The sequence below is a fragment of the Microcebus murinus genome, chromosome 19, assembly GCF_040939455.1.
Source record: "Microcebus murinus isolate Inina chromosome 19, M.murinus_Inina_mat1.0, whole genome shotgun sequence".
NCBI lineage: Eukaryota > Metazoa > Chordata > Mammalia > Primates > Cheirogaleidae > Microcebus > Microcebus murinus.
The window spans coordinates 43,633,870-43,654,026 of record NC_134122.1 but is presented as its reverse complement, the minus strand read 5'-3'; the positions used below and the strand labels follow the sequence as shown (position 1 = coordinate 43,654,026).

The 20,157-nt window shown below is 37.3% G+C and overlaps 1 protein-coding gene across 7 annotated transcripts in view; it reads left to right on the top strand.

The window, feature by feature from the left end:
* Window positions 1–20,157, top strand: part of ARID4B (AT-rich interaction domain 4B) — a 152,187-nt gene that overhangs the window by 125,491 nt on the left and 6,539 nt on the right. For 6 of the 7 annotated variants that reach the window (XM_012738261.2, XM_012738258.2, XM_075995473.1 and 3 more), the window contains 4 exons: window positions 7,213–8,424; window positions 12,163–12,276; window positions 14,447–14,662; window positions 15,544–15,690. In XM_012738261.2, coding sequence (XP_012593715.1) covers window positions 7,213–8,424; window positions 12,163–12,276; window positions 14,447–14,662; window positions 15,544–15,690 — 1,689 coding nt within the window. Of the gene's footprint in view, window positions 1–7,212; window positions 8,425–8,826; window positions 11,663–12,162; window positions 12,277–14,446; window positions 14,663–15,543; window positions 15,691–20,157 lie in introns of those variants that run through there. The other variant, XM_012738262.3, reaches the window with a different exon arrangement.

Here is a 20,157-nt window from a genome sequence, read left to right as displayed (position 1 = left end):
CTGTAATCCTAGCACTCTGGGAGGCTGAGGTGGGCGGGGATTGCTCAAGGTCAGGAGTTTGAAACCACCCTGAGCAAGAGTGAGACCTGTCTCTACTAAAAATAGAAAGAAAATTATTGGCCAACTAAAATACATAGAAAAAACATTAGCCAGGCATGGTGGTGCATGCCTGTAGTCCCAGCTACTCGGGAGGCTGAGGCAGGAGGATTGCTTGAGCCCAGAAGTTTGGGGTTGCTGTGAACTAGGCTGACACCACAGCACTCTAGCCCAGGTAACACAGTGAGATGCTGTCTCAAAAAAAAAAAAAAAAAGTGTGTTGGATTTGAGATTTTTTTGGATTTTGGAATATTTGCATTATACTTATTGGCTCATCCTAAATCTGAAAATCCACAGTGCTCCAGTGAGCATTTCCTTTGAGTGTCATGTTGGTGCTCAAGAAGTTTCAGATTTTGGAGCATTTTGAAATTTTGGATTTGGGATACTCAACCTGTACTTGAAATAAAATCAACCATTGATTAAGGCTTAGAAATCTTTCTGTTAATAGTAGATCCAAGGACATTATTAAATTTTACTTAAAATTTAATATTCACTCTACAGCATTGTTACTGTATTTTTTTATTCATTCTTTCTGTTGACATATAAAGCATAGTTTATATTATATAACATCAAACTATAAACCTCTACAGGGCGACTTCTGGGGCCCCTGCTCTTGGGGCCCCAGAACCTCGTCCATAAAAAAAAAAACCTCTACTGACAGTTTTTTGTAAAAAAAAAAAAAAAAAAAAAAAAAAAACAACCCAAATTTTGCTTACCTTGATTACATCTATTATGATCTCTTTTATGATGGTTATTGCTTAGTATTTAAGGCAGAATGAAGTGTAAGTATCAGATAATAAAAGCAATGAGGACTGTAGGGGGTGTTTATTAAATCTAACTGGCAGGGGAATGGGATATATCTGACCTATGAAATGAATTAAAAGAATGTATAGGCCGGGCGTGGTGGCTCACGCCTATAATCCTAGCACTCTGGGAGGCCGAGGCAGGCAGATCGCTCGAGGTCAGGAGTTTGAAACCAGCCTGAGCAAGAGCAAGACCCCGTCTCTACTATAAATAGAAAGAAATTAATTGGCCAACTAATATATATAGAAAAAATTAGCCAGGCATGGTGGCACATGCCTGTGGTCTCATCTACTTGGGAGGCTGAGACAGTAGGATTGCTTGAGCCCAGAAGATTGAGGTTGCTGTGAGCTAGGCTGACGCCATGGCACTCTAGCCCAGGCAACAGAGTGAGACTCTGTCTCAAAAACACAAAAAAACAAACAAAAGAAAACAACAACAAAAAAACCCTTTGCTTGGAAGGAGTCCCGAACAGACCCTGGACATGATGGCACATTCTTATAGTCCCAGCTACTAGGGAGGCTGAGGCAAGGGGATCACTTGAGCCCAGGAGTTTGAGGTTGCAGTGAGCTGTGATGACACCACTGCACTCTATCTCAGGTGATAAAGCGAGATACTGTCTCATAAAAACCCCAAAAAACTTCACAGTGAGGTATGCCTTGTGTGGATGTATTTTCACCCACTATGGTGTATTACACTTGCTAAGCTTTTTTATTTTAGGAACTTGTGTCTTTCCTGAACTTGTGTCCAGGCAGTTTTCTTGAATTATTTTGTTGATTATTTCTTCCTCTGCATTTTACTATTTTTTGACTAGTTATTATTTTGATATTATACCTTCTGTAATATACTCTAATATGCTTATCTGTTTTTGCTTCTATACATTCTTTTGTCTTTTTCCTCTAATTTTTTTAAAATTTCCTTTATCTTCCAATCCTCATATTGACTGTTATAATTGACTGCTATAATGTTAAGTTTTAATTAATGATTTTAATCTCTTAAACTGGTTTAATTTTTTTTTTTTTTTTTAAGAGACAGCTTCTGATTCTGTCACCCAGGCTGCTGGAGTGTAATGGTGCAATTATAGCTCACTGTAACTTCCAACTCCTGGCTCAAGCAATCCTCTGCCTCAGCCTCCCAGTAGCTAGAACTGCAGGCACCTGCCACCATGTCTGGCTAATTTATTTTATTGATTTTAGAGAATGGGGTATTGCCCTGTTGCCCAGGCTGGTCTCAAACTCCTGGCTTCAAGCGATCCTCCCACCTTGGCCCCCCAAAGTGTTGGCATTATAGGCGTAAGCTACTGTATCTGGCCTAAACTGGTTTAATTTTTTTTTTTTTTTGAGACAGAGTCTCACTGTGATGCCTGGGCTAGAGTGCTGTGGCGTCATTCTAGCTCACAGCAACTTCAAACTCTTGGGCTCAAGTGATCCTCCTGCCTCACCCTCCTGAGTAGCTTGGACTACAGGCATGTGCCACCATGCCTGGCTAATTTTTTTCTATTTTTAGTTTTTGGCTAATTTCTTTCTGTTTATAGTAGAGATGGGGTCTCACTCTTGCTCAGGCTGGTCTCGAACTCCTGACCTCAAGCAATCCTCCCGCCTCGGCCTCGAGGAGTGCTAGGATTATAGACTTGAGCCACCATGCCCGGCGTAAACTGGTTTAATTTTTTAACAGCTCTATTTTCTACATGTTTTTGAACCATTCTGTTCCTGTAAATGGGTGTGATATCTTTCTTACCTTTTGGACTTTGACCTTATCTTTCAAAGGATGTTTTAGTTTTTTGTTTTTTTTTTTTTTTGAGACAGAGTCTTGCTTTGTTGCCCAGGCTAGAGTGAGTTCCGTGGCATAGGCCTAGCTCACTGCAACCTCAAACTCCTGGGCTCAAGCAATCCTCCTGCCTCAGCCTCCCGAGTAGCTGGGGCTACAGGCATGTGCCACCATGCCCGGCTAATTTTATATATATATATTAGTTGGCCAATTAATTTCTTTCTATTTATAGTAGAGACGGGGTCTTGCTCTTGCTCAGGCTGGTTTCGAACTCCTGACCTCGAGCAATCTGCCCGCCTCGGCCTCCCTGAGTGCTAGGATTACAGGCATGAGCCACCACGCCTGGCCGGATGTTTTAGTTTTTATTATTTATTTATTTATTTTTGCATGGTCAGTTACCTCTTGTTTGCTTTTTTCTGTTTTATTGTTTTAATTCCTTTCCTAATGATTTTTTTTTGTCGTCCATCTTATGACTATGAGTCAAGGGACTAAAAACTGAAATGGAATCTCAAGCATTAAGTTGGGACTAGTCAACTTTCAGCTTCACTGTAGGGTGATCTAATGGGCCATTTCTTGGAGAATCTGCAATATGAGATCTTTAAGGTCTTTTTCTCTTAGGCTAGTTGGATTCCATAGAGAAAAGTCTCCCATTCTCTTGATTGGCAGGTAAGAGAATAACTTCCAGTGTTCTAGGATCCAGCTGAGGAACAGAGAGTGAGGTGGGGTGGAGATTCTTAAGATTTAGTATGCATAATTTCTTTGCTAATGAATGCCCTTTATTTCAGCATCCCATCTGTACCTGCAGCAGTTCTTAGCATCTCCTAGATCAGAAAGCCTCCTCTTTTACCATCTTCAGAGAATAAACCTCTAGAAGAACAGTCACCTAGCAACCTTAAGTGGGGTAGAAATCTAGGCATCTAAGTACTTTTCAGATAGTGTTTACCTAGTGCTTCTTATGTTAGCCTTCCTGCTCCCCCTTTTCATTTTCACAGGTACATGATGCAGCCAGTTACTATTGAGGGTTCTATGGTAAACTGGGTTGGTTTTTGGCTTTTCTCACTGCTGGTGTGAAGTTTGTCTTTCTTAGGTGTCTTTCCCTCATCTGTTTTCTAGCTTGCAAATTCTGTTGCTGTTTTCTCTTGTTTTTTCCCTATTCTTGTAGGTTTATATAATTTCAGAAATTGTATTTATATACATATATACAATTTATATATAATATATAAAATATCCCAAAGCAATGTATATACTGTATAAAATATATATGCACACAGTCTTTTTACAGATGGGATTATTATCATATTACAAATTCTCCCCCCCCCCCACTTAATGGTATAAGTCTTTGCATATCAGCACAACCATAACTGCTGAATGGATGTATCATGGTTAGTTTAATTAGCTCCTAATAAAAAGGCATTTATTTCCTGTGTTTTTCTCATTACAGACAATTCATCAGTGAGCATCATATTGGCATACTTTTAACATTTCGAATATTCTTTGTATTTTCTCTTCAGTGAATTTTATTTTATTTTAACTTTAGCTATAATTCATATTCAAGACATTTTAAATATTTCCAGTTAAAAATAATGTTCATAGGAATGCATATGTGTATGTGTATATATACAGAAAAAGAAAGATGCCTCTTGTTAGTGTAGTACATAGATAGCTATGATTCTATCTCCTTGGCCTGAGATGGGCTGGGAACAACTAGAGGGTGGTGGTAGTTGGATGGAGTTCTGTGGAGAAACTGAGTGTCCAGAGAATAATCCTTCCACATTCTGGCATTGGAGATCCCCTAGAGTAATCTGTATCCCTGGTGAATCACCCAAATTAAAAGCTTAATTGTCTCTCTTGTTAATCTCAGAGAACCTGTAGCATCCATAAAACAAAAATATTATGCAAAGAAAAAGGAACAAAGAACAAGAAAAACCTGGAATTAAAAATATAAAATTCAATAGAGTGCTAGAATTTAAAGTTGAGGAAATCTTCCAGAAAGCATTAATATAAAAAAGCAGCAATAGAAATTTTAGAGAAGAGATAAGTGATAATAGAGTATTAATCTTGGAACAGAAATATATAGGAAAGATAATAGAGTATTAATCTATGAAACAGAAAGAGGGAACAGTGAAAACAGGGAAGTTAGCATAACCTAAAGAAGAAAAATTCCAGAACTGACGTGAATTTTTAAATTGAAACTACCCACCAATTACCTGATAAGTTAATGGAGAGAGAGCCATACCATAAAACATTATTATGAAATTATAAAATACCAAGAATCCAAAAATCACCACAAAGGAATGAGACTGTAAATAAGTTATGGTTTTCAACACCATAAGCAAAGGAGCAGTACCTTTAAAATTCTGAAGGAAATAATTTTCAACCTAGAATTCTGTAAACAGTGACATTTGAGGGTAAGGATGTATTCAGACATATATGGACAAGGAATATTTATGTCCTGTGTACCGTTTTTAGGAAACTGTTAGATGATGAGCTCCAGTACAGTATAGGAATAAACTAAGGAAGAGAAAGAAGTGAGTTTCACTTGACAGTGGGTCGAGAAAGCATTGAAGGGGATTCCCAGGATGACAGCTGTTGGAGTAGATCCGGATAGAGCAGAAGATAGGTTTCCGGGGGGAAGAGATTGGGTGAATAAGGGGTAACTTGGTAAGGGCGAATAAGATGCTTGACATTATTAAAGGAGCAATTTAAATAAATGTGAAAGACATATAAAAGAAGACATAACATTCAGAAAAGAAAGGCAGTTAGAAACTCTGAGAAAAAGAAAAGGGTATATAAGAAATCTTATCAAGTATACTACTTATTTTGCAGGTCCCTCATTTATATTTTAAGAATACATATTTTTAAAAATATATTTTTATATGTTTTAAATATATTTTTAAAATATATATATTATACTGTATATATTTCTATATATAGAAAGGATGGCAAAGGGGAAATATGGACATTGATCACAGAATCCTCATTGTTCAAAAACTTCATAAATAAATCAACAAATAGTATATTAGTAAGAGATGGCAATAATTATCAGAAGTAGTTATAACACTTTGGAGTCTATGTGAGGCAGAAAAGGAGGAACTGTTGGTTTTTCACTATGAGTCTAAATTTGTTTTTAACTATATGTATTTTCATAATTTAAAAAAAGCAGTCATGTAGGAACACATTGAAAAGATTAAGTGTTTTAGCCATCTTAATTATATCAAATTTTTTTACACTTAAATTTAGCTAAAAATATGCATGCATTTCTCAGTAGATTGTTGTAGTTAAGATTGTAAATTCTGGAGTTAAGTGACTAAGATTTAGATCTCATCTTGACTATTAGATCTTTGGGGTAGTTTAACCTCTCTAACTGCAGTTTGTTGAACTCTAAAATGAGGCTAATAAAAACATGTTCTTATAGGATTATTGTGAGGATTGAATGAGATGATCTGTGTAAAAGCATATCAAAGTATCTGGGCATGTAGTAAGTTCTCAATAAAAGTTTTCTTAAAATCATAATAGTAATGTTATGTGCCTGTAGTCCCAGATGCTTGGGAGGGCTGAGGCAGAAGGATGGTTTGAGGCCAGCTTAGGCAACATAGCAAGACCCCAGCTCAAAAAAAAATCATAATAAAATCTATTATTTTGTATATGTAATTGAGTTTACTAAAATGAACATGGAAGAAATAAATTCTATAATTATTTTTATATAAGTTATTAGTTAAGTTTTATATATATATATATATATATATTCTTTAAAATACCATAGAAATCCATTATTACAAAAATTTTTGGATAATCAAACTTTGGAGGTAGTACAACCCGGGCCTACATCCTAACTCCACTATTTTCTACTCATAAATTTGGAGACTTTTTTTTCTTTTCTATAATTAGCTTTATTGAAGTATAATTTATATTAAATAAAATTTACCACTTTTATGTTTATAGTTTGCTGAGTTTTGGCAAAATTATACAGTGGTGTAACTACTACCACTGTGATCATGGTAAGAGAACATTTCCATCATTGGGTGAGTGTCTTAACCTTTTCAAAACCCACTTTCTGCCGGGCGCGGTGGCTCACGCCTGTAATCCTAGCTTTCTGGGAGGCCGAGGCGGGCGGATTGTTTGAGTCCAGGAGTTCGAAACTAACCTGAGCAAGAGCAAGAGCGAGACCCCCGTCTCTACTATAAATAGGAAGAAATTAATTGGCCAACTAATATATATATAAAAAAAAATTAGCTGGGCATGGTGGCACATGCCTGTAGTCCCAGCTACTTGGGAGGCTGAGGCAGTAGGATTGCTTGAGCCCAGGAGTTTGAGGTTGCTGTGAGCTAGGCTGACGCCACAGCACTCACTCTAGCCTGGGCAACAATGAGAGAAAAAAAAAACAAAAAAAAACAACAACCCACTTTCTTCACCTGTGAAATGGGGATAAGAGTGTGCAATCAGATTGTTGCTGAAAGCACAGGAGCTAAGATACAAAGTACCTGGTACATAGGAGACATTGCTAGTGTTATTATTATACTCATCATTTTTTTTTCTCTTATTTTTTAGCTTCTGAAAGTTCTGCTGAAGACAGTGAGCAGGAAGATGAGAGAGGTGCTCAGGATATAGACAATAATGGCAAAGAGGAATCTAAGATTGATCATTTGACCCACACCAGAAATGACCTTATTTCAAAAGAGGAACAGAACAGTTCATCTTTGCTAGAAGAAAACAAAATCCATGCAGATTTGGGACTATCCAAACCAGTGTCAAAATCTCCAGAAAGATTAAGAAAAGATATGGAAGGATTATCAGAAGATACTGATTATGAAGAAGATGAAGTCACAAAAAAGAGAAAGGATGTCAAGAAGGACACAACAGATAAATCTTCAAAGCCACAAGTGAAACGTGGTAAAAGAAGATATTGCAATACAGAGGAGTGTTTAAAAACTGGATCACCTGGCAAAAAGGATGATAAGGCCAAGAATAAAGAGTCACTTTGCATAGAAAACAGTAGCAACAGCTCTTCAGATGAAGATGAAGAGGAAAAATCAAAAGCAAAGGTGACACCAACCAAGAAATACAATGGTTTGGAGGAAAAAAGAAAGTCTCTACGGACAACTGGTTTCTATTCTGGATTTTCAGAAGTGGCAGAAAAAAGGATCAAACTTTTAAATAACTCTGATGAAAGACTTCAGAACAGCAGGGCTAAAGATCGAAAAGATGTCTGGTCAAGTATTCAGGGACAGTGGCCTAAAAAAACGCTAAAGGAGCTTTTTTCAGACTCTGATACTGAGGCAGCAGCCTCCCCACCTCATCCTGCCCCAGAGGAGGGGGCAGCAGAGGAGTCATTGCAGACTGTGGCGGAAGAGGAAAGTTGTTCACCTGGTGTAGAGCTAGAAAAACCACTGCCAGTCAGTGTCGATAGTAGACCTACAGAAGAAAAAACAGTAGAGGTCAATGACAGAAAAGCAGAGTTTCCAAGTAGTGGCAGTAATTCAGTGCTAAATACCCCTCCTACCACACCTGAATCGCCTTCATCAGTCACTGTAACAGAAGCCAGTCAGCAGCAGTCTTCTGTAACAGTGTCAGAACCACTGGCTCCAAACCAAGAAGAGGTTCGAAGTATCAAGAGTGAAACTGATAGCACAATTGAGGTGGATAGTGTTGTGGGAGAGCTCCAAGACCTCCAGTCTGAAGGAAATAGCTCGCCAGCAGGCTTTGATGCAAGTGTGAGCTCCAGCAGTAGTAATCAGCCAGAACCAGAACATCCTGAAAAAGGTGAGGAGGAAAAAATATATATTAACTTATTTTAGGATTTCCCCTCTTAAAGTTTCAGTGGTTTCACAGTTATCTCTTGTCACAACATGCAGTTTTTAAATGACGTATTTGTGTGAACATGGTAAAAATGGAAATTTGAAAGGTAATTTGAGTAATGAATAGTGGAATGCATTTAAAAGCTTGAGAAGGCTTTAATGTCCTTTGCTTGAGCTGTCCATGACGTTTCATTGTGGACCAGAACACATGCTAGAAATTGCAGCCAGGCCCAAATCCAAACCTATATGAAAATTCATTATATACACTGGTTGACTATATGGCATGAGCAGCTTAAATATATTTCTGTAACATTGTTTTTGCAATTGTAATGTGCAGTTTCTCACAAACATTTTGATTTATTGACAGACCCCTCCACCCTTAACCAAATACTGTATGTAGGGGTTTGGAGCAACCAACTGTCCAGGCACTGCTTTCCTCAGACAACCGTGTCAAACTGATTTTCAAGCCTGACTAACTTGTGTGAGTTTGTAAAGGAATTTGATGCTTTTTTAGATGCATAGCTTCCAAATTGAAGGACCAATGTGTATGTTAATAACCTAAAGTAATACTTCTTTCCGTGAAGTTGTTAAAATTGGAAATTCAAATTAGTACTTTCCAAAAGTATTAGTGCCTTTTGATGGTGCCATAGCTATACTTCTGTCATCATTTTTCTTATAAACCACTTCATTCAGGTATTTTTAAATCAGTATACTGATGCTTGGCTTTGAAACACACTTTTTCATTGTAAAGGTAGAGCACTAGTGTATGTATTTTATCTAACATACCAGATTTCAGTGTGCTAGCTTTAGGTTTTAGCTAAGCTTAAAGAGATATGGTCTAGATCAGATTAGTTAATTCTAAGTTTTCTCACAAATCTTGACTTAAAACGTTTCTTTTTTAAATAAAAAAAATATAGTTGCAATTAAATGGGGGCGTTCTTTGTTTTTTTCACATGCGCAAGTACAGCTACTACGATTATGTTTGTGTGCCATACTGTCTCATGGAATTGAATTATCCAGACATGAATACAGTAATCTTCGAAATGAAAGAATCCTTGAAATTTTCAATTCAGCTGATTAAAAAAAAAAAAGAAGACCGGGCGCGGTGGCTCATGCCTGTAATCCTAGCACTCTGAGAGGCCGAGGTGGGAGGATTGCTTGAGCTCAGGAGTTCAAGACCAGCCTTAGAAAGAGCGAGACCCCATCTCTACTGAAAATAGAAAAAATTAGCCGTGTGTGGTGGCCTGTGCCTATAGTCCCAGCTACTCAGGAGGCTGAGGCATGAGGATCACTTGAGCCTAGGAGGATCGCTTGAGCCCAGGAGTTTGAGATTACTGTGAGCTAGGCTGACACCACAGCACTTTAGCCCAGGTAACAGAGTGAGGCTCTGTCTCAAAAAAAAAAAAAAAAAGAAAAAGAAAAACAACCATAAATGACCAGATGAAAAAATCCTTTATCACAGAAGATTAGAAGATAGGTTTTCAACAGTAATATAAGATTTTATTATAATTCTTGTTTTTAGGTGGTTTTTTTTTGTTTTGTTTTGTTTTGTTTTTTTGAGACAAAGTCTTGCTCTGTCACCCAGCTAAAGTACAGTGGCATCATCATAGCTCATTGCAACCTCAAACTCCTGGGCTCACACGATCCTCCTTAGTAGCTGGGACTATAGGCATGCACCACCATGCCCAGCTAATTTTTTCTATTTTCAGGCTGGTCTCAAACTCGTGAGTTCAAGCAATCCTCTCGCCTCAGCCTCCCAGAGTGCTAGGATTACAGGCATGAGGCACCTCCAGCACTCCAGCAGCAGTCTTATTATAATTCCCTTTTTTTTTTTCTTTTTGAGACAGAATCTTACTCCGTTGCCCAAGCTAGAGTGCCTTGGTGTCAGCCTAGCTCACAGCAACCTCAAACTCCTGGGCTCAAGCAATCCTTTCCCAAGTAGCTGGGACTACAGGCATGTGCCACCATGCCCAGCTAATTTTTTCTATATATTTTTAGTTGATCAGCTAATTTCTTTCTATATTTTAGTAGAGATATGGGTTCTTGCTCTTGCTCAGGCTGGTCTTATTATAATTCTTAAGAGGTTGTATCCTCACCATGTTCCTCATATCTAAAGAAAGATTAAAATTGACCAAAAAAGAATTCTGCTATCTTGTCTGCTGATAGACTAAGTCAGCACTGCCCTTTGGGATCTTAATCTTGTCTAGATAAAAAAGTATGGAATTTGAGAGCTACTCACAAATTTAGGGCAAGAGAGACCATCTGCTGTATTAAATGAAAGCATTATCCTACAGTGTTTTTTTCAAATTTATCTCTCTGAGAAATAAATTCTTAAGCACCTATTTCATATGGCCTCATTTCAGTAAATTTGTCTCCTATGAATATTAGAGAATCCGCATTATATTAAAAGTAAAAATATAACTTTTACTATTTAGATTTAGTTTTTTCTTCTAATTTACCCTGCATGAAGATTTTTATTTCTTAGTATCTGACCGTCCCTTTAGAATTAAGCTGTCTTGGAGAAAAACCTTGTAATTATTTTCAAGATTCTGTGCTTCAATATGATCAATATCTAAGTTCTTTTCTTAAGTTTCACTTCAATTGTTATATTAAAATAGCCTTATGAAAAATTATAAACAAGATGATGTGATCCATTGAAAAATAAAACTGTCTAGGGAGTTACAGACAGTTAATAGGGTGTGCCGTTTTTGACCAACGAAGCCATGTTTTATATACTGAATGTTGATTTTGACCATTGGTTATAGGATTCAGAAACTTTTTTTCGTGGTAAACATGGCATAATTTTATCATAATATTAAGGTATATATTGTATTGTATTATCTGACATTGGAACCAAATGGAGATAGCTTGATTAGTCTCTGGGATAAAAAGCTTATTTTGTATAGTCTGAGAGACAATATATATAATTAGAAAGATAAAGAAACATAGCAGATGCTAAGGACCAAATGAGTAGTATAAAAAAATGCTACAGTTCTGAGTAGTGATTAATCAGTGAAGCCTAGAGCATCAAAGATGTAGGACTTAGGCTAGTCCTTGAAGAAAAGGAAGATATTTATTTATAATGTTTTGGGATATTTTTCCACCAAGAAGATGAGACATTTCTTAGAACTACTATGCTGGATTTGTAAATGATATACATGTTAACTAACCAGTGCCTTGGGAGCTAAGTTATTCTTGAAATCAATTGATAAAAAAAGATAAATGTGAATTACTCTTAAAACTTATCACATTAATATTATATCATTTAAAGATTATATTAATATCGTAAGAGATAATGTCATTAACATTTTAATCTGTAATAAAATCTTAATATTTTGGTTTTATTGAAACTTAACAAATTTCAGTTTTTATTTTCAGCATATACTTATTTTCAAATTACTAGACTCAGATTCAAACACTTAGTACTATTTTAAAAACTCTTTTTGGTTTATATCTGACTTTTCTAACAAAGATGTGCATACTTTATTTGCTTTTTAAAAGAAGCCTTAAGTTTTAGTATGTACAAGAATTTCGCTTCATTAATGACAGTTTATTAAAAATTTGTAATTTCTATGATAATTTATAAATCTCATAATGAACATGTAGTTTTGGGATTGTTCTATGCTTCTAAAATGCGAAATTACTTTATATCTAGGAAATGTTTGATTTTATTTTGTGTTACTTAATTTCTTTCCCATCATAGCCTGTACAGGTCAGAAAAGAGTCAAAGATGCTCAGGGAGGTGGAAGTTCATCAAAAAAGCAGAAAAGAAGCCATAAAGCAACAGTGGTAAACAACAAAAAGAAGGGAAAAGGCAGTAAGTGTGACACCTCTAATTCTTAAAATAGATAAATAATAGCTGATATATTTTTCCCCATTAAGAAAAAGGGTATTCAGGATATGGGATAGTGCAATACAGATTCTGTGAGGCTACCTCCTTTAAGAAAAAGAAGTCACAGAAGTTTTTTGATCCTTAGGTAAATTCTAGGATTAAGCAAGTTGGTATTATTCAGCAGTGGTATTGATTGCAAATGAATGATCAGGTAATCTGTTTTAAAAATAATATCCAGTATAATATAAACTTCAACATCTTTGTTACCTTTATATTTCACAGCTCTTTCCACTTAGTGTTACATGTGTCACATATTGTGAAAATGCTTCAGTTATATTATTTTTATTACAGTGGAATTGCTTAGTAATTCTTCAAGGCAAAATCAGCATAGAAGTAAAGAATCAAGATAGCTTTAGAGCTATAATTCCAACACCAGTCTATGACATTTATCTTTGGTACCCCAAACTATGTTACCTGAGAACATCTACAAATGATAACTTTTGCTAAGTATGCTCCAACCAAAGACTTAATTTTAGCAATGGCTCTCTGTTCATCAGTCTACAGAGAATTTATATACTGTATTTCTTCTGAGGGCTGCACATTTTATCTCTCTTTTGTAGACAAAGTAAGAAGCAGAAAATATGTAAAGAATTTTTTTTCAGGTGCCCCACACTGACCTCCTGCTGCTCTTCCAGGAGACTCCTGCCACCTCCACTGCCTGACCTTTGCTAACAGCCGGCTTGGCTGCACTTCAGTGCAGAAAAGGGTTATTCGGCCAGCTCCCCGAGGTTCTGCTGAGCCCATATGACTTCCAGGCGGTGAATATGGCGTCCCTGGGGCCCCGGGTGGCTGTGCTCAGCAAGGCCATGAAAGCCAGGCTGAGGCAGGCCACTGCACAGAGTGGGGCCAAGCCTTGGGTGTCTTAGCTAGGAGTTGCCAGGGGTTCCAGAGCAGCAGTGGGGGAGTTGGGAGGGGATTTCTGTCAGATATGTGTAAAGAGTGATGGAGTTTCTTTATTTCCAAAATACCACAGTGAGAGGAGTTGCTATATACCTTTACTATTTGGAATACTTGTCAGGCTTTGAGAGCCTAGCAATATTGGTGTTTTTTTGTTTGTTTGTTTTTTGTTTTGGTGGCTGTTATTTAATGAAGAATCAATAAGTATATGCCAAATTAAGCTGGTCATCAATTAGTTGGTGTAACTGATAGGATATTTAAAGTGTTTTTTCTTACACTGTAATGTTTTTGTCTTCAAGACTTTACTATTTAAATGCTATTTCTCTTAAAAGGGCTCATTTTCAACAAGTCAATATTTGCATATAATTTAGGGCTATAGTAGTGGTTGGTTATATTCTCCTGTTTTATTTAATTGGGCTTCTGCCATGGTAAATCAGAATGAATTAACCATTCTCTGGGAATAATTTAGTAAAGTGAATTAACTATGATGTAATCTAGAGTAATACTTTTATCCAGAAAGAAGTAATCTGTGGAAATACTAATCCCATCACCTATTCACATGGCAAACTGTGAAGGTTAAGTATTTTCATTCTAGTACTGAAGTTCAGTTAGCAAAACTAGATGTAATATAATTATTACACAGACTTCTGAATTCTTTATAAAATAGTGAATATATTTGCTGGGGTGAAACTGCTGATTTATTTTAGTCAAGATACGGTATAGGAGTTACTTAAGAATTATGTCAAAATTGAGAGACTCTTTATTGAATATGATGATCACGTGTCATTCTTTGTTACCAAAGGAGTAGGAAAATTTTGTGTGTGTAGAATCTAAAATATTAGAATTAAGAAGTTTCTCCAGTAAGTCATTTTAAAACATATTATGTTCTATACAATAGAATAAAAAGCCATTTAGATGATGATTGTATATTTTACAGTTGACCAAGTATAATGAAAGATTAGTGTGAGTGGTTTTTCTTAAAAAATATTATTATTGGCAGGTCAGGTAAGAGATTTTTGTGGGGTTTTTGTGTTTTTTTTTTCCCCCTTAAGATGCTTTTGTATGTGATTTCCATTTTTATAGACAGGTTGCTTTCTGTAGTAGTAAATTCAAATGGTTAATTTAAAATTATGCATTAAAATCTGTGACAGATTTATTGTTCATTTTTGTTTATTAACACTTTTTCTTTCTCTTTCAGCAAACAGTAGTGATAGTGAAGAACTTTCAGCTGGTGAAAGTGTAACTAAGAGTCAGCCAGTCAAATCAGTTTCCACTGGAATGAAGTCTCATAGTACCAAATCTCCTGCAAGGACACAGTCTCCAGGAAAATGTGGAAAGAATGGTGATAAGGATCCTGATCTCAAGGAACCCAGTAATCGATTACCCAAAGTTTATAAATGGAGTTTTCAGATGTGTAAGTGACATACATGAAATTGACAATTAAACATAAAAATTTCATCCCAGTAACTCTTGATGCCAGTCCGAAAAAGAGGCTATACTAAACTTAAGAGGCATACTAACCAATTGCGCTGTATCAATCTTACTTGGGTCCTAAGTTGAATAAACGTGTTGCTAAAAGAAAAATTTTAAGGGAATTGAGGCAAATACCAATACTGATTTGATATTTCTGTTATGTGATGTTGGGAATTTGGTTTAAAATAATCTGGTGTTGGGGATGAGAAGTGGATGGGAGTACAGATGAGACAAGATTTTCCATAAATTGATAATTACTGAAGCTAGATAATGGGTACATGGAGTTCATCACCGTAATTTTCTTTTTCATTTTTCTTAAATGCTATACCAGAGTTTTTTACACAGGGAAATATCTCAAGTATTCTTAGGAGGATGAAGATTGCTTTAGAGCTCTTGAAAATTTTCTTCCAACTAAAAGTTATACACACTCCTAAGAAACAATAAAAAGGGGACAGAAGAGAAAATTTTATCCATAGTCCTGTCACTCAAAAAATATAGACAATGTTAAAATTGTCATCTTTCCAGTCTTATTTCTAAGTATGATTTTTTAATGATGCACTGTGATGATACTGTATATGACTGTGGATATTTCAGCATACATATTTAGGTTATAAGTTCTTTAATTCTGTACATATTCATTCAGTAAATATTGCATATGTATCATGTGCTAGGCATTGTTCTATGCTAGGGAAAAAAGCTTGGAAAGCAAATACTTGATTTTTTAGTTTATCTGCCTTGACTGTATTCTACAACCATACTCTGTTCTCTCTGTTATATATTAAATTTCAAAAATATATATTAAGGAAAGTTTTAAATTCACAGCGGACCTGGAAAATATGACAAGTGCTGAACGCATCACAATTCTTCAAGAAAAACTACAAGAAATCAGAAAACATTATCTGTCATTAAAATCTGAAGTAGCTTCCATTGATCGGAGGAGAAAGCGTTTAAAGAAAAAAGAGAGAGAAAGTAAGTATTTAGTAAAGTATTTTACTTTATCTAAATATAAACTACAGTTTGTGATTCATAGTTAAACTAACATGGGTTTATGTCTGTCTGTCTTCAGGCAAGTTGTCTAATCTCTCTATCTTATTTTCCTCATGATTTATAAAGTGAAAAAAATTATCTCAAAAAATTATTTCATATCATAACGTTCATTTTCATGGAGTTTACAATCTGGCAAAAAAAATCCTAATAAGGCCTGGGCGCAGTGGCTCACGCCTGTAATCCTAGCACTCTGGGAGGCCAAGGCGGGCGGATCACTCGAGGTCAGGAGTTCAAAACCAGCCTGAGCAAGAGCGAGACCCTGTCTCTACTATAAATAGAAAGAAATTAATCGGCCAACTAATATATATAGAAAAAATTAGCTGGGCATGATGGCATATGCCTGTAGTCCCAGCTACTCGGGAGGCTGAGGCAGCAGGATTGCTTGAGCCCAGGAGTTTGAGATTGCTGTGAGCTAGGCTGACGCCATGGCACTCACTCTAGCCTGGGCAACAAAGCGAGACTCTGTCTCAAAAAAAAAAAAAAAAAAGGCCTAATAAGATAATTTCAGATAGGGAAAAGCACTGTGAAGAATATGATGTTAAGGCAATAAGTGGATGGGTTACTTTAGATTACAAATGGTCAGGACATTTTTTTTTTTTGAGACAGAGTCTTGCTTTGTTGCCCAGGCTAGAGTGAGTGCCGTGGCATCAGCCTAGCTCACAGCAACCTCAAACTCCTGGACTCAAGCGATCCTCCTGCCTCAGCCTCCCGAGTAGCTGGGACTATAGGCATGCGCCACCATGCCCGGCTAATTTTTTTCTATATATATTCGTTGGCCAATTAATGTCTTTCTATTTATAGTAGAGACGGAGGTCTTGCTCTTGCTCAGGTTGGTTTCAACTCTTGACCTTGAGCAATCCGCCCGCCTTGGCCTCCCAGAGTGCTAAGATTACAGGCATGAGCCACCGCGCCCGCCGGTCAGGACATTTTTATTGATACCTGAATAACAGGAGGAAGTAAGATGAGTTAAAATCTGGAGGAGAGGAGTTGTCTTGTTTTGCCAGAGCTGCTATAACAAAACACCACAGACTGGGTGCCTTAAACAACAGAAATTTATTTTCTCTCAGTTTTAGAGGCTGAAAGTCGAGGATCAAGGTGCCAGCACATTTGTTTTTTTCTGGTTCTATCTTATTGGCTTGCTATGTCCTCATATCATCTCTGTGGGTATAGAAAGAGGGATCTGATTCTGGTGTCTCTTCTAGCTTTTTATTTTTTTTATTTTTTACTTTGTTTTTGAGACAGAGTCTCACTCTGTTGCCTGGGTTAGAGTACTGTGGTGTCACCCTTCCTTTCAGATGAGGATGCTACCTGCATGACCTTAATTACCTCCCTACTTCCAAATATAGTCACATAGAGTAAGGGCTTCAAGGTAGAATTTTGGGGGGATAACAATTCAGTTCATAACAAAAGTCCTAGGCAGAGAGAACAGCATATGTCCTTAAGGTCGGATTTCTCAAACTTGGCACTATTAACATTTGGGGCCAGATAATTCTTTGCTCTAGGTGGCTATCTTGAGCATTGTATGAGTTTAGCAGCATCCTTGGCCATTACCCATTAGGTGCCGGTAGTACCCCACAGTTGTGATAACCAAAAATATCTCCAGACATTGCCAAATACCCCCATGATAGGGGGGCAGATCACCCCCAGTTGAGAATCACTGCTCTAAAGTGGGAATACACCTGGTGCCTTTCAGGAGCACAAAGAAAACCTTTGTGGCGTGAAAGTGGTAGAAATAATCAGCCTGGGCTGGTGTGGTGGCTCACTCCTTTAATTCTAGTGCTCTGGGAGGCCAAGGCGGTTGGATTGCTTGAGCTTAGGAGTTCGAGACCAGCCTGAGCAAGAGTGAGACCCAGTCTCTACTAAAAATAGAAAAACATTAGCTGGGCAGCTAAAAATAGAAACAGAAAATTAGCTGGGCGTGGTAGCGAAAACTTGTAGTCCCAGCTGCTTAGGAGGCTGAGGCAGGAGGATCACTTGAACCCAGGAGTTTGAGGTTGCTGTGAGCTAGGCTGATCCATGGCACTCTAGCCTGGGCAATAGAGTGAGACTTTGTCTCCAAAAAAAATTAAAAATTAAAAATTTAGAAATACTAGGCAGATAAGCAGAGGTTGCAATATGTGGGGTCTTGTAAGCCAGGATAAGGAGTTTAGATTTTAAATGAAATAGACAGCTGTTGGAAAGTTTTAAACTGTGAAATGTGATGATCTGTTTATAATTTTTTGAAGATCACTATCTATCATGTGGATGATAGATTCTAGAGGGGCAGTGCCATAAGCCATGTCTAATAGGGAGCCCATTGCAGAGGTTCAGGTAGGAACAGATAGTGACTTGGACAAGGATGGTAGCAATAAAGCTGGAGAACAGTTAATGTTGAATTAATGGTACTTGCTGATAGATTGGATGTAGTAGATGAAGGAAAGTGAGGAATTGAGGATGACTTCTAGGTTTTTGACTGGAAGAACTAGATACATAGTGCCATTTTTGGAAATGGGGCAGATGTAAAAAAGATGGGTTGTGGGTTAGGGAGCACAACAATGTTCAAACATGTTTCAGCTATGTTAAGTTCTGAAGTGCCATTAAACATCTAAGTGGAAATGTCAAGTAGACAGTGGGATATGTAAGTTAATAGCTGAGGGGAAAAGTCAGGACTAAAGATACAATTTTAAAGTCAATGGCATATCTATATGTAGTAGGTTTTGCAAGTGGTTTAGAAAGCCCCAAAACCTGAGTAGATCACCTAGGAAAGAAATGTAGATAGAAAAGAAAAGGAAAGCTGGCAAGCCAGCTTTTAGAGGTAGTGCTGTGAAGGAGAAGACCAAACCAGTAAGACTTGAGAAAGGAGTAGCTCCAAAGAGGAAGGAAGAAAACTAGGAGATGATGGACCAGAAAAGAATGTGAGCAGGAAGGGAGCAATCTGCTATGTAAAATGCTGTTGAAATTCAGGGAAGTGGTGGGAGGGTTTGGCAATGTAAGAATCTTTGTTTTGACCTTTCAAGAGCATTTTCAGTGAGCTGTGGAGATGGAATCTAAATTGAGGCTGGTTGGGGGTGGAGGAAGAGGTAAGTAGTAGAGACAGAGACCCTAGGGAAATCTTGAGTTTTGCCATGAAGGTGAGCAGAGCAATGGGACAATAGAGGTGGGAGGAGAGAAAAAGTGTCACATATTGTAAGCTGGTGACTTTGCTTTCCCATCCCTCTTCTTTTGCCATTATTACTGTCCCCTGAAACACTTTCATTTCCTTTTTTTTGCACACAAATTTTTCCACTTTCTTCTTCTACTGTCATATTATTTAACTCTACCTTAATTTGTCTAGACCTTTTGATTTGTGGAATGGGTGAAAGTTTGTCTATCTGAGTTATAGAGTATTTGAAAATAAATGTTAATATATGGAAAGTATATGCAGAACATTCTGTCAAAGGAAGAGGATCTAGGTTTTATGTGTTTGATGTCATGTACCATTTTAAAATAATTAAAAATCAATTATATAAAAAAATCAATTATAGGCCGGGCGCGGTGGCTCACGCCTGTAATCCTAGCTCTCTGGGAGGCCGAGGCGGGCGGATTGCTCGCTCGAGGTCAGGAGTTCGAAACCAGCCTGAGCAAGAGCGAGACCCCGTCTCTACTATAAATAGAAAGAAATTAATTGGCCAACTAATATATACAAAAAATTAGCCGGGCATGGTGGCACATGCCTGTAGTCCCAGCTACTCGGGAGGCTGAGGCAGGAGGATCCCTTGAGCCCAGTAGTTTGAGGTTGCTGTGAGCGAGGCTGACGCCACGGCACTCACTCTAGCCTGGGCAACAAAGCGAGACTCTGTCTCAAAAAAAAAAAAAAAAAAATCAATTATAATTAACACATTAACAGTTTAAGCACTTTTTACTAGAGCTCCCCACTCTTTAGTAACCAAAGCCTTTTTGTATAGGAGCTTCATATATGATAACACATTTATCCAGAAACTCCTTCAAAACAGTGTTTTGTAGATATGAAGATTCTCTATACTGAACAATTCTGCTAAATAGATGCTTTCTCTGGGCAGTTAGCATTAAAAGTTCCTAAAATAAAGATTATTTAAAATGCAATAGCTGAGTGTGGTGGCTCAAGCCTGTATTTATTTTTTTATTTTTAGATCTTATTTTAAGATAAGGGTATGAGCACTCTGGGAGGTCCAGACAGGAGGATATTTTAAATTTATCATAGGTGCCTGCTAGGATGCTTTAAGGATGCCTTAAGATGCTTTTTTTTTTTTTTTTTTTGAGACAGAGTCTCACTTTGTTGCCCAGGCTAGAGTGAGTGCCATGGCATCAGCCTAGCTCACAGCAACCTCAAACTCCTGGGCTCAAGCAATCCTCCTGCCTCAGCCTCCCAAGTAGCTGGGACTACAGGCATTC